Here is a 24662-nt window from a genome sequence, read left to right on the forward strand (position 1 = left end):
CCCAGTCTGTGTGCGCCCACCTCCACCTGCCGGTTCCCCCGCGGGGCGCGGGGCGCCCCCCACCCCCGTCCTGGTTGCCGGCCTCTCCTCGGGGACGCCGCAGGGGAGAGGTCACTGGGGGCGTGGAGGGGCAGGGCCCCCAGGGCCAGCAGGAGGCGGGGCTGAGTGTCCAGGAGGCAGAGCCCCCAGGGACCCACAGTTTCCGGGGCCTCCAGATGGCCTGGGGGTGAAGGTCTCAGGCCTTCACTCTAGAGACGCCCACGGCGACTACCACCAGGGTGTGGCCTGGAGGAGGAGACCCAAGGGGAGGCCACGTCTGGTGGGGGGGCCGGAGGGGGCGCCAGGAGCCTCGTAGGAGGACGCACCCTGAGGGCCTTGGCACTGCCGGCCGTGGGAGCTGGAGAGAGAGATGCCGGGGGCGGGGGAAGGGGTCCTGGGACAGAGATGCCACCTCTGTGACGGGAACCCAGCGGACATGCCCCCTCCCGCCCCGCCGTCCCTCATCCCAGTCCCGCCCTCCAGGCCCCGCTCCAGGCCTCTCCCGCCTCCTGGGAGGCTCGTGTGGGGCTGCACACATGCCCCGCGGGAAGTCAGTGCGCCCCCTCCGCGGGCAGGCCATTTGCAGCCTGATTTACGGTCTCCCCGAGAGGAGGCCGTGGCGCCATAAAGCCAGGCCTGAGGGGGGGCCGAGCCCCCAGCTTTACGGCTGCTGCCTTCACTTCCTTCCGGTGCAGGATTAGCGTCCGGCCCCAGACGGCGGCTCCGGACAGGCTTACGAGGAACAGGATAGAGGCCCTGGCTGAGCTGCGGTCGCCGGCGTGACCCCAGACGGTCTCCGGGGGCCGTTCGGCTCCGGGTGCCCAAAGGGGTCCAGGCTGTGCACCGCAGCCATGCCAGCGGGTGCAGGGCCGCACGGCCGCGCTGACACGCGATGACAGCCCTGCTCCAGGCCCCTGCCCGGCCGCCCCCCCCCCCCGTAGCCCCGCGCCCACTCCGCCTGCTCCTCAGCCCCGGGCCGCCGCCGACCGACACCCTCGGAACACGAGTCTCCAGGGGTCCTTGTGCCCCAGCCTTGCTCGGCACTGAGAGGGCTGCCCAGTCCTCCAGGCTGTTCCAGGAGCCTGGGGTGCCGGAGCCCAGTGTCCAGGGGCTCGGGGCCGCCTGCCTGCTTGCCCGCCTCTGGAACCTTCCTTTCCCACTGCTCTCGGGCTGGGGGCCTCTGGGGCAGCCTCCTCACAGAAGCCTGGCGGGGAGGAGGGTGCGGGGAGCGAGGGGCCGAGGGCAGGTGCCGCCCCTGCCCCGCCCGCAAGGCCCGGCACTGTGAGCCCCGGGCCCTGTAGGGGCAGCTGCCGGGCCTTCAGAAAGCCAAGCTGGCCCATCAGTCCAGAGCGCGGCCCGTGCCCTTGGGTCACCGGTCCTCACCTCCTGTCGGCCGGGAGGACGGAGCCCCGTGGGTGCTGGGAGTGGCCCAGAAGCAACAGTACTACACAAGCAGGCCCGACCCCTGACCCCGGGGGGAACGGCCACCTGAGGACCCCTCACTCTTCCCTCCCAGTCCTGCTCCCTCGTAGTCGGGGGCTGGCCACAGAGGAGGGAGAAGACAGACACCAAGGCGGCCGCTGCAGCTGGAGGCCAGGGGCCCACAGGACTGACCAAATCCGGGACTGGCCAGGCCACCTCCTCGTCCCCCCGGCCTGGCCCACAGGATGGAGGAAGGTGGGCTCCCACGCTCCTGTGCCCCCACCCCATCGGCATCACCCGACGGTTCCCAGGACAGGAGTTACAACAGGTGGGCATGTCTGTGGCACGGAACGCAGCCCTTCCGTGTTCGGGAGGGTCCACAGGAGAGGGTCTCGGCGGCCCCGGGGGCCAGGTCAGTTCAGGGCTGAGAGCCGTTCCCAGACCAGACACGGCTCGTACTTGCCCGGGCGACACAGAGCTGGGCACACTGACCACCACACGACGGCAACGAGGCCGCGGCGGCAGCTGCCATCACCTGGATGAGCGACGCTGCTGCCGGGATCTGCCGGTTGAAGTGCTTCTGCCTCTGCTTCTGCTGGACCTTCAGGGCAAAACCGGAGCCGAGAATCCCCTGGAAAGCACAGAAACCAGGGCTCACATCCTGCAGACGGGGGAGTGGAGAGACAGGCTGGGCACCGGTGGCCTGCTTGGCGCTGCGGGCCCCACGGAGGAGGTCGGTGCCTCCGGCCCAGCCCGTGGGGCAGAAGGCAGCCCCACCCAAGCAGGACCCGCTGCTGCCCCCCCCCCAGGATTGCTAACGGGATGGAAAGGGCCGGCTCACCAGGGGGAGCTCCCTGTCCACAGAGGGGAGCAAGTCATACACGTGTACATATGCTCTATGTGTACATACATACACACGCTATACCACAGCCACGTGACACACACGTGCGTGGACACACATACCTGCAATACACACATGCAGTGCATTAAGGACTACCACACACAGAGAACATACATATGTGACACACATGCACGAGCACATACAAATGCACGCGGTACGTATACCTATGTGACACGTGCATAGACAGTACATACGCACACAAATACACATGGAGCACGTGTGCATGACGCAGACACACAGACACAGACTGCATGATGTATAACACGTGCACGTACAGTGCATACACACACACGGTACGGTCACACACCTAGCAGGCACCTACATACACACAGAGTGAACTAGGGGATTTTAACACCCATGGTCCACGGCCTCCAGGAAGGACAGGGGTCAAAGCCGCCCCAGGCCACAGGGCAGGACCGCTCCCGCCCTCACGGCTTGCACCTCTGCGGTTCTGTGGCAGCCACCAAGGGCGCCTCACCCCTACCCTCCGCGGCCGAATGAGCCGGCCTGCACCCCACTATTTGCCATGAAAGGCCTGGTGATCGCCGCCGCCCACACTTGCTCCAAAGGACCCACCGGGGGCCGGGAACAGGAAGGCGGCCGCCTCCACAGGCTCTGAGGCCGGCGAGCTGGGGTCTGAATGCGCCCCCGAGGGTGGTCTGCTCACAGGGCCCCCGTGCCAGCCCCAGAGCCCGGAGGGGGCTGAGGAGCCGTGGAAAGTCCCCCCAACACGGAGCACCTACCGCCGGAAGCGCAAAGAAGGAGATGGCGAAGACGGAGAAGCAGGAGGCGATGGTCTTCCCGACCCACGTCTGGGGCACCTTGTCCCCGTAGCCGATGGTGGTGACCGTCACCTGCAAGGACGAGGGACAGCGCTTGGCACTCAAGCCCCAGAACCTCAGGGCGGGCGTCCGTCCGTCCAGCCCGAGCCCCGCGCCCCATCCGAGACCCGCCACCGCGCAACAGAGGCCAGCGGAGAGAGCCCAGCACCGAGAGGCCGGGCGGCTGAGAGCGCGGTGCTCGAGCCCGCGGGGTCTGGGTCCCCCACACTAACGCTGCAAAGGAAGCAAGCCCCAGCGTACACACGGGAGCTCGGCGCCGACGGGGGACAGCCTCCCCGCCCCGTCCCCAGGAGGCCTGCCAACCGGGCCACCGATGTCACTGTGCTCCGGCCCCCAGGAAGCCGGAAGCGCCCACAGAGGCCCACCCTCCGCAAAGAGCCCGGCCACGATGACACACCACTTCCTGACGCCACCCCGGGCACCAGACGCTGCGTTTGCCCTTTTCTCGGAGGGACTCAGACGCAGCTTGAGCCTCCTTCCCCACGGGGCAGCTGTCCGTCCAGGGCGTGGGCCAGGACAGTGGGACTGAGGGGCTGCTTCCACCCCAGCCCCACCCTAGGCTTGCTCCCCGGCGGGGCCTCCGGCGTGAGCCCAACAACGCCATCCTGCAGGGACTCAGAGCCCACCCTGGCTGTGCTGGCCACGCGGCCCACACCTGTCCACGCCAGAGTCTGGGTGCTTGGGGAGCCCGCTCTGCGCCTGGCGGGGGGACCAGGGCGCCCAGAGTCCCAGCTCATCCCGTCAGCACACGCGCTCAACCCGTGGTCTCGCCAGCCCTGTGCTGGGCAGCCCGGCTTCCCCCTTCCAGGGCCCCCAGCCCAGGCCAAGTGAGGATGGCCCCTGGCAGCTCGGGAAGTTCTGCACGGAGCCTCCATGAGACCCCCCTGCCCCCTGAGACCGGCGGGGAGCAGGGCCTGGGGAGGCCCATTTCACAGATTCCACTGAACAAGGCCCAGGCGGGAGGCGGCGGCTTCTGCAGCAGGGTCCTTGGGGCCCGCACAGGTGTCCACGCAGACAGGGACAGGCACACAGGACAGCTCGGAAGCCCCGGGGCAGAGGCGAGAGGCCCTCAGGAAGCAGGAGTGACCAGGAGTCCGGGCAGCGGGAAGGACCGCAGTGCGGGAGCCCGGGTTACACCAAAGAGCACAACCCGGGGGCAGTGCGGGTGCAGGCGCCCGCCCAACACCTGCCACACGACTGTTCATGGTCCCGGCTCCCGTGACCGCCACACGGAGTGTTTCCTGGCAACGTCACCGTCCCTCAGACACACGTCCACACCCGCTTCCAATGTGCTGCCCATGCACGTGCGCACACACACAGATGGCCTGACACAGAGACAGGGCGCCGCACACGCACGCCGAGACACGCTAAGGCAGCAACGAGGCACAGGCGTGTGTACGTACCACACATGGCGCGAGGTCACATAAAGAGGGGCCGGTGCCCACGTCAAGCCCAGCTCTCTCTAGGCCCAACGCCTCACACGCACACACAGGCAGCGCACACCTGGAGCGCGGCCTGGTACCTGCAGGGCGGAGCAGGCCAGCCGGAGGCCTTGGGCAAGGCTGAAGGCCAGCAGGCAGATAAGGGGGCCAGGGGAACCTGCAGCCCCTCGCCAGCAGCCCCCAGAGGGTCTGCGCCCCTCGTGTGAGGCCTGGGCGGCAGCTGCCTCTCAGCACCTGGGTGCACGGAGCAAAGGCACCTCAGGGCTGCAGAGGGGATGGGGCGTCCGAGGCGCCGTGTCCAGTGTCTTCCGGAAAATGGTTCTCATAGAATTATTTATTTGTGTGTAAACACACAGTGGGTCTATTTTTAAATTTCTAACTTTTATTTTCTAACGCGGTATTGACAGACGTGAGCCCCGTAAACAAAAGCTTTCTGGGGTCTTCAATCACTGATAAGGGCGTCAAGGGGTCCTGTGACTCCAAGTTCGAGAATGGCAGCTATGCAGGGAGCCAGGGGCAGGGTGACCTCTGAGATGGACCTGAGTGTGGCCCTCACGCCAGGGGGGTAAATTTTAAGGGGTGCCGGGAAACTCGGGCCTCAAGACAAATAACACATGATACAACCTTCTAATTATCAAAATTAAGGCAAAAAAAAAAATAATTCCAAGACAACTGGGAAACGGACGTAGGTGGGAGGAGGAAAGGGGTTGGCCTGGAAGGCCCTGGGGGCCGAGCGGTGCGGGCAGGCCAGCGGGTGGGGACGCCCGAGGCCACCTCCCTTCTCGGACAGGAGCACCGGAGGCGGGACCCCATGTCCTCGCCCGCCTGGCTGGGAGGTGCTGGGACTCCAATGGCCGGGCAGCAGGAAGAAGCCAGGGGAGCCCCGGCCAGGTGTCCCCCACCCTGCGGTGCAGGGCACACTCCTGGCTTCTCAGACTCTGCCACAGACCTTCTTTGTCAAGTTAACGACATCCTTTCAGCTCTTTGAGGAAACGGCCCATCCCCGCAGAGCTGTTTGTTTTTCCTGAATTCACAGACACAAGCAGCTCAGGAATGGGCCGTTTTATAGCCCGCGTGCTCAGAACTCGCCCCCCATGGCAGGCGATCCGGAATGCAGAGCTGCACGTCCCCTGGGCACAGACTCGGGGAGACAACTCAGCCGGGGTGCTGAGCCCAGGGTGCGTCCCCCGTCACCCGTGTCTCTCCTCCAGGGACAGGAGGTGCGAGGAGACCTGCCAGTCCCCCCAACACTTTGCGTCACGAGAAGCTGGCGCTGGTGTCATCTTATTTCCTCCTGGACGCCGGCCTCCGGGGGAAGCGGGAGGGCCAGCCCAGAAGCCCGGCTCCACAGAGGACGCGGTCAGCCTGCCGCCACCCTGCAGGCCGTGGCCATCTGTCCAGAGGGAATGGGCAGCCAGGAGTGGGAGTGAGGACGGCGCCAACGTGGACACTAGGGGCTCGCACCGGGGGGGCACCTCCGTTTGGCAAACTCGTGACCATGCTGTGAGTTCAGGACCATCTGCCAGAGAGGGAAACTGAGGCCGGGGGTGGGTCTCACCACTGCTAAGTGACGGAGCTGGCACCAAACCGAGGCCTGCTTATCCCCAGGCCCCTCGCCGGGACAGCCGGACAACAAGCCCAGGGCTAGAGGCTGCCGCGCTGAGGGCTCTGGGGCTCGCCCAGCCTCGGGCCACCAACCTGCCCAGAGGAGGCTGGAAGGACGGGGCCAGGGAGAGGGCACCTCGGGCGAGGAGAGGTGTGGACAGAGGGGAGGCTGGGCGGGTGGCAGGACTGCCTCAGGACAGCGAAGGGTGGGAGCAGCGGTCCGGGGCCCCAGCTCCAGCCATCGTGGGGCTGCCCCAGGAGACCCCGGCCAGGCTTGCAGGGGACACCGTGAAGGGGACAGAGGCCGGCACATCAGGGCCGAGGGGACAACCTTGCCAGGCTTGCAAATTCTGGGTAAAAACAAAAGCAAACACATACCCCCAAATAAGCCCGCCTCCTTTCAGAAAGGAAAAAGTCAATAAACGAACAGAAACCCACGCAGGCCCAGGGCTCCTCGTCACGTGAGCGCATCTTCTCCCTATGGAAGCCTCGGCGCCCTGGCCGCTGTACTCACGGGGAAAGGGTGTGGACCGTGGGGACGGGGTCAAGACCTTTCTCCCTCCTCGGGAGGGGCCCTCAGGAGCGTCACACAGCGCCTGGCGGGACGCTGTGGACACCCCGGGCCCTGCCCAGGCCGCGCCCACCCCACAGCACGCCCGGGCTCGTGGCCCCTCACCCAGGAGACTCTGCCTCGAGGGCTCAGCTCTGATGTGTCCTCCTCAGGGGGCCTCGCTGACTCCCAGGGAAATCACGGCGTGTGGACCACGACCGACCACGGCCAAGCCTCCGAGAGCGAGACCCCCGGGCGGCTGACCCCCGGCTGTGCCCCAGTGCCCAGCGCAGAGCGGGACTGCCGGAATGTGCCTGGTGCCCAGGACCAGCCCGGCCAAGAGGCCCAGTCCTCCAAGGAATGTCTTGGAAGCAATGGAAAGAGTCGCTACCTTCCTGGGATTGTGGTCCCCTCGGGGAGCCCCACGTCGGCCCTCGGAGGTAGACCTGCCACCTCCCATTTTACAGATGGGGAAACCGAGGCACGGAGCGGTCACATGCCCTGCCCTGGCCCCAGCACGGCTGCACGGTGCGCCCACCCCTCTGCGCCCCACTGCCGTCCTGGCGGGAAACACAGGTCCCTGGGGGCCGGGAAGGGCCAACACACATAGGCGCGCACACGTGCACATGCGCGTGCGAAGAGGGGCCACTCTGTGAGTTAAGGTGTTAGAGGCCGGGAGCCGGCCGGGGCAGAGCTGGACTCTGGGCACCAGCAGGGCTAAGGGCTGTGACTGGGCCGTGGCAGCCACAAACACTCGAGTGTGAATTAGGTGGCTGGGGGGTCACTGCCTGTCGGCCAGCCTGGGGGTGCTGCCAAGAGAACCGTGGCCAGTAACAGCCCCTAAAATTCACAGCCAGCCTTTGCTGCATCCTCGCTGGGCGCCAGATACCCTGGGCTCTCTGTGTCCTCACTGACAACCCTCCCCAGCTCATGAAAGTAGGCACCCAGCTTATACCCAGGGAGGCTCGGTAACCTGCCCAGGGCCACTCAGCAGGCCAGCAGTGGAGCAGGATGGCTTCACACCACGCTCCCGCCCGTTTTACCGCACTACTTCCTGTTGCACTGTGTCCCTGACGCTGACCGTGTTTCTCTCCCTCGAGCTGAAGCTGGAAAGTTCTTAACCCGGATGACAAGAGCTGAACACCCCCCTCACTGGGCCTGCTGAGTCCATGTAAGAAAATCGCCCCAGGGGGTCCCTCAGTGGGCAGTAAGTACAGAGAGACAGACCTGCCCTGTGGACCCCTACTCATCCTGCAAAACCCAGTCATAAAGGCCCTTCTCTGGCTGGGCTCCCAGAGCCCACGGTCTCAGCCCCATACACAACTGTCAACAGGTGCAGGATGGGATCCGGGCAGGTGGCAGCCCGGGGTCCTGGAGACCCTCTGTTCTTAGCTGCACAGCACCCCTGGGCTTTGCATGGAGTCCAAGCAGAGGAAGAGCCTTGAAGGGCTGGGGGCCCGGCCCACCACCCCCCGGGCCCACGGGGCCTCGGTTTCCCCAGCTCCAGATGAGGTCCTGACCCTGGTTCCACCCACTGGGTGGTGCCGACAGGCCTTGCATGTGAATATCTGGGAGGCCCTGTCCTCACCCAGGCCCCCCACTCGGCCCCCAGACCCTTCTGGCCTCACTCTGCCAGGATGCAGTCCAGCCTGGGGAGCCAGAACCTTCTGGAGCCAACAGCTAAGGAGAATGAACAGGAGCCAGACTCTTGTTTTAAATGGTGGCCGAATGCAGGGGCGGCTTCTAGCCTTTCCACTCCAAATCCTAAATTTAGATGCAGGGGGTAAACAGATCCCGGCAGCTTCCTGATTCGAGAGACCCCCGGGCACTGAACAGAGGAGGCCGTGTTCGCAAAAACTGCTTTTCCCTCCACTCAGACTTCAACACAAACAAACGCATTTTGTTCCAAGGGCGAAGAAAGAAGTCTTAAATCCTCCCCAACACCTCGGCAGCCAGGCATGGGGCGCCACACTCGGGGTGAGGGGGGAGCTCTCACACCCAGGTCAGGCGTCCCCACCTGGGGTAGCGGGAGCGGAGGGGACCCTCAGCCTGGAAACCGAGGCTCGGTGAGGGGAGAGACATTCTCGTGATGTCCAGCTGGGACGGCGCTGTCCTGGGCTGAAGGGTGTCCACCCAAATCCATGTCCACGCAGGCCCTCAGAACACAAGCCTATCTGGAAAGAGGGTCTTTGTTGATGCAGCTGGGTTAATGATCTGGAGAGGAGATGGTCCCGGGCTCCCTGGGTGGGCCCGGCACCCACTGACCAGTGTCCTGATAAGAGACAAAAGGTGCGGCCACAAACCCAGGAACACCTGGGGCCCCCAGAAGCTGGAAGAGGCGGGAAGGACCCTCCCCCAGAGCTTTCGGAGGGAGCCAGACCTGCAACCCCTTGATCTCGGACTTCTGGTCTCCAGATCCATGAGAGAACGCAGTTCTGTTATTTTAAGGCACTCAGTCTGTGGGACTTTGTTGTGGCCACCCCAGGACACTGATGCACCCGCTGTCCTGGGGGCCACGGACAGAACCGTCTTACGGGCACATCAACTGATTCATTCACTCGTCCAGCAAACACCGGCCAAGCCTGGATGCTGAGGACGCTGGGGCCACCCCCGTGGCACCTACAGCCCTCCCGGCGGGTCCACACGCAGCAGTGGCCACTCCCCCCGGGAACCCGCCCCCCTGCCCTGGCTCCGCAGAGGAAACACAGCAGATGGCCCATCCCAGCGGCCCAGACGCCCTATTTTCGGGTCTGTCCCACGCACCCAGCCAGAGGTGCCGGTCTGGCGTGGACGCAGCGTGGTGATGGGCAGTGGCCCGGCCGGCAGGCCTCTCCCTCCCAGGTGCTGGAGGCTGCACCACCTGGTAGGCAGACCCTGGTCTGTCCGCCCCGGACGGGGAGCCACGGGGCACGGCAGGGCCGGGCTTGCTCCCCTCGTGGCCCACGAAGCCACGCAGAGGACAGTGAGGGAGAGCCACCGCCGGGCGCAGTGGCCAGCTGGCTCCGAAGCCCCCAGCCAGGCTGCTCTGGCTCGCGCTTCCTGAGCTGTTTGTCCGGGACGTGCCAGGAGCACAGCCCATGACTCGAGCCGCGGCCGCTCCACCCGCCTAGACAGCTGCAGGGGCGCCACCGCCGTGAATGGGAGTCGTCTGCCCAGGAGCTGGGCAGCGGGGGTGCCGGGCCCGCGGGAACAATGGCCAGGCCGGGGCCGCAGCTGACGGCGAGGCTGGGGCACCGGTGCCAAGCCGGGCACAAAGGGGCCGTTTTCCCGGCCGGCGGGCGGATGTTTGCACAGGTGTGCGAGCGGGAGCGGTGTTCGCAGGGGCCGGGCCGGGCCGGGGGCAGCTCCGAGCGGCCGGGAAGGGGGGGCCAGTGCCAAGGCCGAGCACTGCTTATCAGCCGAGCCGCGGGCCGTCACCCACGTGCTTCCCACCGCGCCATCCGGCCCCGGGGATCCTCCCGGCTCTGAGTGTCCTGTCCCGCCACAGGACCTGCCTGTCACCAGGACGCGTCCCCTCCCCTGCCCGGCGCTGGGCTGTCCCACCAAACCTGCCAGGGGGATGGGCGGGGGGCTGCCACGCCCGGGCCCGTGGAGGCACAGGCCTGCAGGGGGGCCGGCAGAGCTTGCCTTCCCTGGGCGGCCTGGCACACTGGAAACTTCCAGAAAAACGCTGACTCGGTCAGTATCCGGAGTCCCTCCCCCAACACGTGTGGATCTCACCGGGGTGTGGGTGGAGGCACGGAGCAGCTTCCCGCCCCACCCGGACCATCCGGGATGGGCCTCCCTGTGGAGGCTGGTGGGGAACCTGGGGAGAGAGTGAACCCCTACCCCCCTTCCGGAAGGAAGCAGGTCAGGGACAGACATGGCCAGGGCCCGGCACAGCCACTGCCTGGACCCGGGACCCCTTGGACCTGGTGCTGCCCCGAGGCCTCGGCCCGACCTCGTGCAGCCTGCGACCCTCTCCTCTCCCTGGCTGAGCGAGCCTGGACGTCAGCCACCCAGCCCCCAGCTCAAAGGGGCTCCCACCGGCCACCCTCAGCTTCGGGCAGCTCGTAGCCGGGCCGGTGTCACCCACTCTGCTGCTCAGGCTGTTCTGCACCCCAGGCACTAGCCCCTGGCACCCAAGCGCACCCCACAGGGAAGGGGGAGGGCCAGGGCCAGCCCACGGCCCAGAGATGGCCCACGGAGCGGGCATTCGGGCTGCACCCCTGCCTTCCCCCACGGCCAGGGTCCGTCTGGGCCGCCTCAGGGCCCCCCGCACGTGCTGTTCCCAGGCCGGTAAGCTGCTGGCCACCCTGCAGCTGAGAGCCCAGGACCTGTCTCCCCACAAGGCCCGAGCGGAGGGTTTGTTGAGGGGTGTCCTCTGCGCCCTGAGGCCCACACACCAGTGATGCTGGGCTTCCGCGGTGAGCAGGCCCCGGGGGCCACACAGCTCAGACGTCCTGCAGCTGGCGGAGACCCCTGCAACCACCCACAGCATGTCCATGTGCCGCCCCCCGCGCTCCACGTCTCCCTTCCCCACCACAAGCCTGATCCCTGGAAGGAGCCGGCCCACACTCCTGGCCACTTCCAGGCCGAGGCCAGGGTGCTGGGTGCTTGCAGGAGGGGGACAGGCCAAGGAGCCTAACTTCACAGGCGGGGGAGCCTCCAGGCCCCCAGGACAGAAGCCGGGGCACCTCTGTGTCACCGCTGCCCGGGGCTGGCTACAGAATTTGCGGGCCGGATGCGCAGTCAAAACGTGGGAGCCCTTTCCTTTTTCCCAGGATCCCCCGACCTGTCACGGTGGCTCTTGTTTGCTCTACAAAGTCACGCTCCTTGGTGCAGGGATACTTGAGGGGCCAGCACAGAACCTCACAGACGCGGGGCACAGGGTGACGGAGAACCCGGCCCTGGGGAAGGCGGAAGCTGGGACCGTGTGCGGCCGTGCCCCCTGCACAGTTGTTCTCGGTCCCGCCACGCTTCCCTCCCAAAAGGCAAGTTCAAAGATAAAAACCTTAAGGACCCCACAACAGTGACTGTCAGGCTTTACGCATCCAGCGCTGGGCCCTTCTGTGCGCGGAGCCCTGTGCCGCCCGCCCATCCAACTACAAACCTGTGCCCAGGCAGGGCTTCAAGCATTTGGGGGGGCTGTCTCGAGGCATAAGATCTTGAGAAACCAGAGCCCCAGGGCGACATCCTGGCCCCGCCCCGCCCCGGCCCAGGGGGCAGTGGCCGCGTGGCCCGAAGGTCCCGACTTACCACCCCCCACCAGAGGGCGTCCGCGTAGCTGCCGAACTCGACCTGGCCCGACTCGTTCACGGCGTCCTTCTCGGCCAGGTACACGAAGTAGGAGGAGAAGATGAGGCCCAGGAAGCCGATGTACAGGGTGGTGATCAGCTCCTGGGAGACGGCAGAGGAGGTGTGACCAGCCGGCGCCCACGGGCACCCAGGGCCCCTGGGCACCCGCGCCGGGAAGACATCACAGGCAGCGGGGCCTGCCGGCGGCAAGCCCCAACATTTCCCACCAAGTTGACATAAATGGCAGCATGTCTCACATGCAGACATCGGACTTCAGAAATAACTTATTTTTCCCAGCTCGTCAGTGGCAATGTTGGGTCTCAGCCTCCAGGAGCGAGGCCAGTGCCCTGGACCACCGGCCCGGCTCTGTTTCCCACAGAACCTCGGTGAGATGCGGGGCTGGGCCTCACAAAGGGGTGCGGGTCAACCACCTCCGCCTTCACAGGGCTGATCATGATCTGCCCCGTTTTAGATTTCTGGGCCTCTTGGACCCAGTTCCATGTTGTATTTCTGTCTTTCCATCTGCCCGACAGTCTCTTGTCCCAGCTTGAGGAACGTGGGCACCATCTGCCTGGCAGGCTGGGGACACTGGCCCCTCAGGTGGGGGGCAGGACGGCCCAGCTGGCTCAGGCCGAGGCTGGGCCGAGACCCTGTCCTCCCACCCCGGACCACCCACCTGGCGGTGGATGAAGACCACCGAGCCCAGCAGCCTCCACGTGCCCCCCTGGCGGTCGACGTGCAGCATCCTCAGGATCTGGAGGAAGCGGATGCCCCTGCGGAGGACAGGTCGCTGTGCGCCCCTCCCCCATGCGCCCCTCCCCCTCCTCCGTGCGCACCTCCCCCTCCCCATGCGCCCCTCCCCTCCCCCGTGCGCCCCGCCCCCTCCCCATGCACCCCGCCCCCTCCCCGTGCGCCCCTCCCCCTCCCCCGTGCGCCCCTCCTCCGTGCGCCCCTCCCCCTCCCCCGTGCGCCCCTCCCCCTCCCCGTGTGCCCCGCCCCCTCCCCGTGCGCCCCTCCCCCGTGCGCCCCTCCCACTCCCCCGTGCGCCCCTCCCCCGTGCGCCCCTCCCCCTCCCCCGTGCGTCCCTCCCCCTCCCCCATGCGCCCCGCCCCCTCCCCGTGCGCCCCGCCCCCTCCCCTGTGCGCCCCTCCCCACTCCCGAAGCCCAGGGTCAAGGTGGAGGCAGAACGCCAGGCCCGGAGCTAAACCTGTACATTTCTCAATTCCTTTGGCCCCCAGACCGCCTTCTGGGGGCGGCCCCAGGATCACCCCAGTTTACAGATGAGCAGACTGAGGGCCCCAGACTGTTAGGTCCCAGACTGAGTCCCAGAAGTGAGTGAGCGCTCCTGCCCAACTCAGCACCGGCCCTGAGCCTGGACCCCGCCCAGCACACAGCCCCGCCGCTCTCACCCCCGCACCGGGGAGCCCGCAGCCCCGCCTACCTGATGGCCGAGGTGGCAAACACCTGCCCTTTGGAGCCCACGCAGAGGACGACCATGGAGGCCACGACCACGATGAGGTCTGGAGGGGACAGCGCCACCGTCACCAGCCTGGCAGCTGGACACCAGCAAGGAGCCTGGCGGTCAGGCGGGACAGGGCCCCACAACGGGGACACGGAGACACCTCGACGGGGAGACCAGGCCCTCCGTCCCAGGCACGTGCAGAGGCCACGCGAGCCTACCTCCCCAGCCCTACCTTGCAGGCCGCTGAGGGCAGTGGACGCCCACGTTGTGCTGAGCTTGACCAGAGCCCCTGCCCTGTGAGCAGCCTCTTGGGACAGAGGACCTGAGCGCTGAGGCTGGCTCCTGTGTGGGGGACCTGGGAGGTCACCCCACTGGCCTTGGGATCCTGCCCTGTCACAGGCGGCAGAGGGACTCTGCCTGGTGGTACTCGTGATGGGGGTCCACCTGCCAGATTCTGGGGGAGGGTGCTCAGCCCTTGTCAGGAAGCCTCGGGGTGAAGCTTCCAGGGGGGCGGGCGTGACTCACCGATGATGGAAATGGGCTTCCGGGCAAAGCGCAGCCGGCCCCAGATGCCCACGTACTTGCTGCGGCAGCCGGCTGACCAGAGGCGGACCACATACTCTGTCCCAAAGAACACGACCAGGACGATCTCCTGCGGGGACAGAGGGGGCGTGAGCTCTCCTCGCACCCCTCCCCGGTGCACCCCTCCCCCTCCCCCGTGCGCCCACTGAGAAGCAGGCGGCCTGGGCCCCGGTCTGCTGCATCGCCCCCCTGGACAGGCCCAGGTCCACCACTGCATTCAGTACCACAGAAAAAAGATTAGACACTATGACCAAGTGGGATTTATACCTGGAATGCAAGGACAGTTCAGCACATGAAAATCAACCAATGTAATATATGACATTAACAGAACGGAGGAAAAAAATCACATGGTCTCCTGATCACAACAGATGCAGAAACAGCATTTGACAAGATTCAGCACCCTTTCATGATAAAAACAGTAAACAAACTAGGAATAGAGGGAAACTATCTCCGTGTAATAAAAGCCATATATGAAAACCCCACAGCGAACATCATATCAACGGAGAAAGGCTGGAAGCTTTTCCTCTAGGATCAGGACCAAGACAAGGATACCCACTCTCACCACTTCTACTCAACAGAGTACTGAAGTCCCAGCCAGAGCAATTAGGCAAGAAAGAGAAATAAAAGGCTTCCAAATTGGAAAGGAAGAAGTAAAATGATCTCTGTTCACAGACGATATGATCTTATGTGTAAAAAACCCAAAGATTCCATGCAAAAAACCTGTTAGATCTAATAAATGAGTTCAACAAAGTAGGATACAAAGTTGATCACAAAAATCAGTTGCATTTCTATACACAAACCATGAACAATGTGGAAGGGAAATTATAAAACAATTCCATTTACACTAGCATCAAAAAGAATAAAGTACTTACAAATTAACTAAGGAGGTGGGACACTTGTACAATGAAAACTAAACAATATTGTTTAAAGAAATGAAAGACGACAAATAGATGGAAACACATCCCATGTTCACGGACTGGAAGACTTAATAGTGTCAAGATGTCAATGCCACTCAAAGTGATCTGCAGACTCAATGCAATCCCTCTCAAAACCCTGATGACAATTTTTGCAGAAATAGAAAAAGCCCTCAAATTCACACGAAATCTCAAGGGGCCCTGAATAGCCAAAACAAGATGTGGTCCATCCACACAACAGAATATTCCTCAGCCTTATAAAGGAAGGAAGTTCTGGCACAGCCTACAGCGTGGATGGACCTGAGAACGTTGTCAGCTCACTTCCAGCTGGTGCCCTGCCCTGTCCCCACCCCGCCCCAGCCCAGGGAACCCAGCCCTGTCTGGGGACTTCTGCTCCCAGTGGGTGACAGGTGGCAGGCCCTGCTCCCGTGCCCGGCCTTGCCTTCCCCCACCAGGGAGCCCACCAGGAGGGGGTAGCCGGACACTGGCTCCCAAATATCCATAATTAGGATGGAATACTTATACCATCCAGCTTGTGTTTGGGGCAAGCTCGGGGGATAATGGGAGAAAATGTGGGAAATTTACCGCTTTCCTTTTGCAAGAAAGTTCTTGGTTCGCAACGTCAAGTTCTTCAGGGTGGGGGTATGTATGGTTGGGGGCACGTGGGGGACGGTGGAGAGTGAGGGAGGGTGGACGCTCGCAGGCTCTGTGGCCTCAGAGGGTCGTGCTGTTGCCACCTCTGTCCTCAGCTGGAGGGGGGCTGAGCCCACCAGGGAAGGGACCACGTTTACCTGCCCGCCGCCCTCTCCCCGGCCCCGGAGCATGCCTGCCCTGGTTGGCCCTGGACATGGATCTGCTGAGTGAGTGAATGAATGAATGAACGAATGAATGAATGAATGAACGATCAGACCAACGAGCGACCGAGGGCTCCCCGGTACAAGGGCTTCGTCTCGTGCGTGTGTTTCCTGAGATTCTGGCCCGGCCGGTCCTAAGTGGGTGTGAGGAGCAGATGACAGACAGGAGGCCCTGGCAACGAATGACGGGGTAGCGGGGTAGCGGGGTAGCGGCGTAGCGGGTGGAGGGTCCGGCTTCCAGTATTTGGCCATCTCGACAAGGGCCACAGCGCCATCACCTCTGGGTCCCCAAAGCTGAGACACCAGTACTGGCATCTTCACAGACGAGGGGTCACCGGACTGCTGATGGCCCCGAGGGGGTGGACAGAGTCCCCCAACGAGCAGTCCTCAGAGCCTCCATCCCAGCTCTGCAAATCCAAACACCATCGGGCCGATCAATCACTTAGCAGGTTTGTTCTTATTTTGATGCATTATTTTGTTACTTAAATACCTTCTCCAGCCACGTCCTAAGCATATTCGAAGTGGTAGAAATCTTATAAACATCAGGTAAGAGCTTACTTGCAGTTCAGTCTTGCAACAGACCTTCAGATAAATAAGTCACTCCCAGGGTTGGCTGTTGATGCTGTGTGTCTCCCCTCCCCCCAAATTATCCTGGCCTCGAGCTCAGAGCTACCCCTGCCCTCTTGGAGCTGGCGGGCTGGGGCTGGGGGACTCTCCCTCTGGAGGGGTGAGGTGTAGGAATAATTTAAAACAACGCTAATCCCCAAATCCCGTTTGAGTCTGGAATGCAGCTCGGGGCCAGGCTGTGCATTAATGTGGCACCGCTGGCATGCTGGGCGGGAGAGAGCCCGGACCGGGGCGGGGGGAGCACACGTTTGCTCCAAGATGAAATGATCCCCACACCGTCAGCCTCGAGCGCTGGGCAGGGTGGCACTTAGGGCCAAGGCCGGGGCCTCCGGACTGGCCACCGCCCACCGGGACCTCCAGACTGGCCGCCGCTAACCGGGACCTCCAGGGCCTCCCTGTGGCCCCGGCCATCACCATCTTTTGGAGCCACCCGTCCACTGACCTGGGTGCCGCGAGGGCAGACAGGCTGGCCCGAAGTTCTGGACCTGCAGGGACTCTGGAATTTTTTCACCAGAGGGGCCTGGGCCACCCTGGGCTGGGGGCTGCTCTGGGGGCTTTGACTGGGCTGGACTGTCCATCTCTGGAGGCCAGTAGGCTAGGGCCTGCCGGAGGGCTGACCCCCAAGCCATCCAGTGGGGCTGCCCCTGACTCAGGGGACAGCACCCCCAGTCCAAAGCAGGCTCACGGAATGGCAGGGCGGCCTCCCCTTAGCTCCGGGGAAAGGGGGACCAGCCTCCAGGCTCAGTGACCCAGACCCAGAAGGATGACTCCCGCACCCCTACCCCGGCCACCCTCCTCGCCCTGGGTTGTCTCCAGCCGGCAGGGGCAGGCCTGCAGCTCGGCTGTCTCTGCAGACCAGGCCCTGAGCAAGCCCCGGAGGGGAACACAGAGGCCTCAAACCCCCCCAGGGCCTGCCCACCTCAGCCCCTGCCTCCACAGCCCCGCTCAAGCCACCGCCCTGGCCCCATGGCCCACACTAAGGGTCAGGGCTCGCCCTGGCCCACCCGAGAGCCTGCCGCCGGCCCAAGGCACCCGCCCCTCCCCACCTGGGCCCGAGTGCTCGGTCTGGGACACTGTCCTTCCAGCTCCTCCCCACCCCGCCCCCCAGGTCCCCACACCCTTCTCGGTCCCGCTCAGGCCCCCCCCCATCACACCTGACCCCTCCACTGATAAGAGGCAGCCCAGAGGCCCCTGTCCGTGAGCACACGTGGTGCCTGCGTGCCCGCGTGTGAGCAGGGGTCAAGGATACCGGCCGGAGCACGGCCCTGAGCTCTGCCCCACAGATATGGGGAGAAGGGGCCGTCCTCGTGTCAGGGACCTCCGCTAAGACCGCAGTCACCAGAGGGACAGAGGGCCCCCTCCCACCTAGCCACTGTCCCTCAGACAAAGCAAGGTCGCCTCCCAGCTGCAGTTGGCCTCATGGACCAGGGACCTGTGAGCCGGCCGGGCGCCAAGACCAGGGCACAGGCCCGAGAATCCCCTGCCTGCGGGAAGCAGACCAGGCGCTCAGACGTCAGGGCTCCAGGCAGCCACGAGCCCCCCATCTGGCGGCCGTGCCCCTCCTTCTGTGAGTTTCAGAGCAGCGGGTCCTGGGATCCCCATGTGTCTCACAAGCAGCGGGGTTTGGGGTGGCTCTTGGCAGTATTATTTGTAAAGTTCAGAATTATTTTAAAAAACAAAGTTCCTAAGAAACAACTCCATTAAAAAATGGGTATGAAACTTGAATAGGCATTTCTCTAGAGAAGACATACAGATGGTCAAGAAGCGCATGAAAAGATGTTCAACACCACTGGTCATCGGGAAACGCAAATCGAAACCACGGGGAGACACCACCTCACACCCATCAGGACGGCTACTATCAGGAAAACGAGATAAGTGTTGGCGCGGATGTAGAGAAACTGGAGCCTTGCACACGGCTGGCGGGAATGGAAAATGGTGTGGCCACTGTGGAAAACAGAGTGGAGGGTCCTCGAAAAATTAAAAATAGAATCACATGTGATCCAGCAATTCCACTTCTGGGTGTATCCTCAAAAAAAAAAAAAAAGAAAGCAGAATCTCAAAGGCATTTGCACACCCGTGTTCACAGCAGCACTATTCACAACAGCCAAAAGGCGGAAGCAACCCAAGTGTCCATCGAATGAACAGATACACAAACTGAGGTCCATCCACACTACGGAATATTACTCAGCCTTAAAAGGAAGGAAGTTCTGACACAGGCTGTGATGTGGATGAACCTTGGGGACACTACACTCAAGTGAGAGAATCCAGACACAGAAGGACAAATCCTGCCTGATTCCACCCACGTGAGGCCCCTGGAGGAGTCACATCCACAGAGACAGAAAGTAGACGGTGGGGCCCGGGGCTGGGGGAGGGGAGTGAGTGTGTAATGGGGACAGAGTCTCTGTTTGGAAAGACAGAAACTGCTGGAGGCAGATGGTGTGATGTTTCCTCAGCAGCGTGAATGTACTTAATGCCACCAAACTGTGCACTTAAAAATGGTTAAGATGGTAACTTGTATGTTCTATGTATTTTACCACAATTTCAATAAAAAGAAAGCCTTTCAGTGGCTGCCAGGGGCTGGGGAAGTGAGGAATGGGGGCCACTGCTGACGGGTGCAGGGCTCCCTTTCGGGGTGACGACTAAGTTCTGAAACTAGACGGAGGTGGTGGTGGCACAACGTTGTTAACGTGTTAAATGCACTTGAAAATGGTGACCTGTGCGGCACATGTGTTTTTCCACGACACAGACTTCCCCTGCCCCCGGGCGCTCTGCGCTCAGGCCTCTGCCTGGACCTGGGGGCCGGCCCCGCGGGGCAGAAACAGCCGTCCTTGAGCCTCTGGCTCTTAATCTCTGTGGCCCATTGTTGGTTCACTGTTAAATGAGCAAACGGAGCACGGTGATTGCCTGCAAAGGCCACTCGCGTGCAGCCGCGTCCCCAGCGGAGGACAGAGCAGGAAGCGAAGCGCAAAGGCCAGGCCACACTGGACACGGGCGGGCACTGAACCCCCGGGACAGAGTGCGGCGCTGGGCCCAGGGCGCCGGCCACCAACAGGACGCCCAGGGCCCTGCTCGCTCTGCACGAGGAGGCCCTGCCGTCGGGCAGACGGACGCTGGGACCCCCGAGCTCAACCAAGGTACAAGTCAGGGGAACAGCCCGCACCCGCCTTCGGCGTTTTGGGGTAACGGCAGTCAACAGCAGATCCGCAAATCCCGAGAGTCAAGATAAAGGTTCAGAAAAGCAGGTGCTTATCTGGGTTTTCCAGCCCCGGTACACAAAGGGGAAAGGGTGCGGATTCCTTGGGCGTTTCGTAATCCCCGTGGCACCACTGCCCACCCCCCAGAAGGGTGAAGGTCCACGCGGCCGTCTTATCTATTGTTTCGTTTTTATCAGCTCGTGAATCGTCCTCATCCATCGGGAAAGTTGTCGAAAGCCCGATGTGTTTTGAGGCTCAGCCCTGCCCGCGTCGCCTGGTTCAGAAGCGCTGGGAACGGCCCCGCGGAGCACGGCCCCCGTGTGACAGATAGCGAGCCGGCCTGGAGGTTAAGCCCCGCGCGTTGCCTGCGCTCAGAGCCCAGCTTCTCGGATGAAAGGGTTTGTTTTGTTGTTTTTGCTAAACAATAAAGGAAGCTCATGGATCCTTACCGTCATCGCCCTGGTGCTCAGATGTTACTGCTCTGTTATCTTCATAATGAAAAATCAATTTTAAAGAGAGTTGGAAGGTTAACTGCCGGGAATTAAGCGCTGAGCTTTGTGGGGTGGAGGGGTGGGGGCCGACGGAAAGCAGGAATTGGGGTCGAGGACAAAAGGCACGGCACCCTCCCAGGTGGCCCTGTGGATGCCAGACGTGGGCAACTCGGAGATGGGGCCTGGGGGACCCACTGCGGGAGCTCCTGGTCCCCCGAAGGCTTCCGGGTGAGAAGGACGCCTGTGCTTTCTGGGGTAAACAGGATTTCACCAGACAGACGGGGGAGCCTGGAGGAGGGGTGGACTTGGGGGCCAGACCACGCCACCCGTCAGGGCCAGGGGCGCAGGCGAGCAGGGTGAGGTCTCTGGAAGAGGTGTGGGCCGCCTGGCCCTGGCCAGGTGTCCCCATGGGGGGGCTGGGGTCCCCAGCACAGAGCCCGGTCGGCGGGCTCCAGGGCCAGCTGTTCCAACTCCACGTGGGACCCGATAAGCCACAGAGGGGGCCGGCCTCGGCATTCCCGGGAAGGTCAGCTGGCCGGAGGGCGCGGAGCAGGCGTGCACGCTGCTCAAAGGCTCTTTGTTCGGGGGCCTGCCTGAGGCCAGCTGCTCCCAGCCGCGCACCCATGCGAGGGCCATGGGCCTCCTGGTGACATGTGCTGGGCACAGCTGGCCGCCCTCCCCCCACCGCGGAACACCAGCACCACCCCGCCAGAGCTGCCCGGCCTGGGGCAGGCGCGTGCTGTGACCCTGCACGGGGCCGGGATTCTGCCTGCCCGGGACCCGCCGGGGGGCTGACCCCCACACCCCTCCCCACCCAACTCCCCATGACCCGTGGGGAGCCCCTCTGCTCGGCTGTGTCCCCCGGGGCCACGGCCTCCCTGGATGTGCAGTCATCACCTTGCCCCTGGGCCCCTCTGCATCCTGCCCGAGGTCCCAGCGGCCCGAGGTGGCCATGACAGGGTCGGTGGGCCAGGCCTTGGGTCAGGCGCTGGGGGAATGGAGGGGGTGGCCCTGTGGCCTGAGGGGCATGCACGCTAGGACAGAGGGGCAGGCCGGGCCCCCGAAAGCGTCCACCCTCCCGCAGGACAGTGAGATCCAGGGCCACCAAACGCCCAGGGCTGGTGACCCGGGTCAGCTCCTCAACCCCGCGGTGCCTCAGTGACCCCATCCGTGAAATGCGGGTGCTGGCGGGACCCAGCTCCTCGGGCTGTGGGGAGGAAGGATCTAGAAGACAGGGTCGTGTTGAGTGGGGAGGCGGTCCCCAGCACAGGTGGGGAGGCCTAGAGGAGGGCCCAACCCAGATGGGTCTCACAGCACAGACGGCCCTCCTGACTGGCGCCCAGACCCCGTCTGACAGATGCTGAACCCTTTGCTGCCTGTCCTGTCCTGAGCTTGTGTCCTCCCTCCCCGACCAGGCAGCAGCACTCAGCCCAGGCCGGGGGACCCCTCCCCATGCCACCTCCTCAGCTGTCTGTCCAAGGCCGGTCCCAGTCCAGCCCCGAGCCCACAAGGCGCCCACCTGCTGCTCAGAGGGCCACATGGCAACTCCATGCGGGGTTTCCTTGCTCCTTGATGGGCCTGCATCCCCTCCCCAGAGATGGTCGGGTCCCCTGGGCTCCCCCTTGTACCGTCACCCCCAGCCTCACGGGAGCCACATTTGAACACTTCACGATGATTCCACAGGCTGAGTGGCCACTGGGCAGGGCCAAGGATGGCCCACCTCCCACAGGGGCACCTCCTCCACCACGAGCTCCCCGGGAAACCTTCTTCCAGGGAGCAAGCAAAGCACAAGGACGTCCCTGGAGCAACCCCTTCCTGCAGCCGGCCGCTCAGGACCCCACTCCGTGGAGAGCCAGCGTGCAGTGGGGGTCAGTCCAGGCCCCTCCAGCACCACCACCGCCCCCTTCGTCCTCTGTCCGAAGTTCTACAAGTAACCGCAAACCCCAGTGCCTGTCATTCGGCCACAGCAAATGGGTCCGAGCCCCGAGGGAGCGGGTATGTGATGGGGGTTTCAGCAAGACGGGGGCCTTGGGGCACACCGTGCCCTGGCACGTTCTTGGGCCCGTTCTCATGGGGGCCAGATCCTTCCCAGCATCGCAGACCGCCGGGCTCAGCCTCTGGAAAAAGGCCGCCCGCCTGCGGCGGGGAGGAGAGTGGTGCGAGGTAATTTTAATTTCACGTGGACTGACGGTGCCAACCCAACTAAAGTCACATGAGCTGCAGGTGGTTTAATGAGGTGCCTCCAGCCCTGGGACCAGCGACACGGGGGTGCCCAAGCGCCGCCCGCTTCCTCCCCACCTGGGTGTCCCCAGGTCAGCGGGCGGACGTGGTTCGGCGCCCCGACACCTGGCTGGCATGGGAGAGGCAGATGCGGCCGGGAAGAGGGCCCCCGGGTGGTAGTCTGGGCAGATTCTGACAAAGCAAAGCCTGCTCGTCCCCCAACCCCAGGGTGCCTGGCAGACGGTGGGCACTCAGGAGGCATTTGGTAAAAAAAAAAAGAAAAATGCGTGTGTGTGTGTGTGTTTACACAAAATATAGCCTATATATTTTACTGTATTATTATTTGCTTTTCACGAGTGAATTTCAACCACCCTGGGGAGATGCACTTGTAAAGACAACGAAGCCACTGTCAAGTGACGTGGGCAACAGCGTGGAAACGACAAATGTCCCCTGTCGGTGTTGGGCCCGGACGGGGGCCCGGGAAGCGCCCTCCTGCACGCAGAGGGGCTGCTTTCATCACTGAACGTGGCCTGCGTGCTCCCCACTGGCCTCCTCTCCCTGACGGCCACATAGGAGAGCGCTGCTTAACCCCCAAATACTCAAGCCTTTTTGGTGACCTTGTAACCATTTATTTCTAATTGTATTGGGCTTTGATGAGAAAATGTAAACAGCTAAGTCTCAATTTTTCAAAGTGTGTTAGGTGTTTCTATGGCCACACAAAGTGACTGGTCTTTACAAGTGTTCCATGGGCGTAAACAAATAAAACACCTCTGTGATTAGGATCCATAGCTACAGTGCTGGTTTTGAAATGTGGTCCTGAGTCTGCTTCTCCTCCCGCTGCACCTGGGCTCTGTGAATGCCAGACAGAAGAAGAGGGCCAAGTGACAGTCCCCAGGCCTGTTCGCCTCCCATCTCTTGGAACTGAGCCGTGAGGAAGACATGCAGCCCCAGGGAGGCCCAGGGGAAGAGGGCTTTCCACCATGCGGCCCACCACCCCGGAACTAGGGCCTGTAGCCCCAGCTGACTCCAGGCAGGGCAGAGGGGAGCCGTCCCCACGGACCCTAAGCTCTTCGTGATGGTTGTTTGAAGGAGCCACATTTGGGGATGCTTGTTGCCTGGCTATAGGTAACAGGGACTTATTTGGGCTTACTGTTGGAATCTGAAATTGCTCACAGTTGCAAAGTGTAACCATCCGTGTCTCTACTGATTTTTTCGTCTGCTAGAATCGTCCTGTGCTGAGAAAGATGCATTAAAATTTCCCGTGAGTATCACAGTCAACCCCTGCATTTCCAATAGCGCTTGCTTTACATATTTTGTTATGCTCTCTGATGCATAAAAGTTTTCTCCCCTAGAAATGGTGCCTTGTCCAGGCCGGTCTCAGCACGGACCCTGATGCTGTCCACCCTGCTTTTGTTTTTTCCTTTTGTGTGCACTTGCTGGGCATCACTTTGGCCACCCCTTCATTTTTCAACTGTCATCACCAGTTTGCTTGACTGAATTCCTCTGAACAATGTATTTGTTAAAAATAAAAACCCTTCTGACAGTCTCTGCCTTTTAACAGAGGCATTCAAGCCATTCACATTTAGTGTAAAATTGGATATGTCTGGCTTCTTTCCACTTTACTGTCTATTTGCTATTTCACTTGGTTTGTTTCTTTCATTCTCTTCATAGTCATCAAGTTGATCAATATATTACTCATTTCCTTTTTATTCAAGAATTTGGGAGTTTCACTGAACCCTTCCATCCCATCACTGTGATCCTTTGGTTCCTTAACTCGTAACCAAACCTGCTCCGGCCTAGGAACAGTTTCCACTGTAGAGTTTCCCCTACGGCTGTCTCCCCAGTGAGGCAGGAATTGGCATGACTTTGTTCCTGTCAGTGGCTCTGTGGGTGAATAAAGCATCTCCAATGTTGCTTTTATAGACCCCATAAAACCCTGCACCTTTTGCGAGAATGCTGACTTCACCCTGCAGTCAACTAGCATCCTGTGGTCGGACACAGACGGTGGGGACGTGGCAGGGAGCAGGCGTGGCAGATGGGGTCTCTGGGACAGGACTGAGGACAAGTGATGACTTCATTATGGGACATCTGCATGCTGTGAGGAGTCTGCTTTCCTTCCTTACAGCCACTCTGGCAACTGCCTGCTGTGATGATGAGAGATGGAGGACCCACCAGGCTTCAGAATCTCAACGACTCTGGCAACCAAATAAATTCATTATCTGGTTTTTGCTTCCACATTT

The 24662-nt window shown here is 62.6% G+C and overlaps 1 protein-coding gene across 1 annotated transcript in view; it reads right to left on the reverse strand.

Moving 5' to 3' along the window:
* The window catches only part of KCNQ1 (potassium voltage-gated channel subfamily Q member 1), a 350619-nt gene that overhangs the window by 243586 nt on the left and 82371 nt on the right, over positions 1-24662 (reverse strand). Inside the window, exons 3-8 of the mRNA XM_036861606.1 lie at positions 14066-14192; positions 13520-13598; positions 12755-12851; positions 12040-12180; positions 3106-3216; positions 1997-2092 (exon numbers count right to left, since the gene is read on the reverse strand). Coding sequence (XP_036717501.1) covers positions 1997-2092; positions 3106-3216; positions 12040-12180; positions 12755-12851; positions 13520-13598; positions 14066-14192 — 651 coding nt within the window. The remainder of the gene's footprint in view (positions 1-1996; positions 2093-3105; positions 3217-12039; positions 12181-12754; positions 12852-13519; positions 13599-14065; positions 14193-24662) is intronic.

This window comes from Balaenoptera musculus, chromosome 8 (genome assembly GCF_009873245.2).
Source record: "Balaenoptera musculus isolate JJ_BM4_2016_0621 chromosome 8, mBalMus1.pri.v3, whole genome shotgun sequence".
NCBI classification, from domain to species: Eukaryota; Metazoa; Chordata; class Mammalia; order Artiodactyla; family Balaenopteridae; genus Balaenoptera; species Balaenoptera musculus.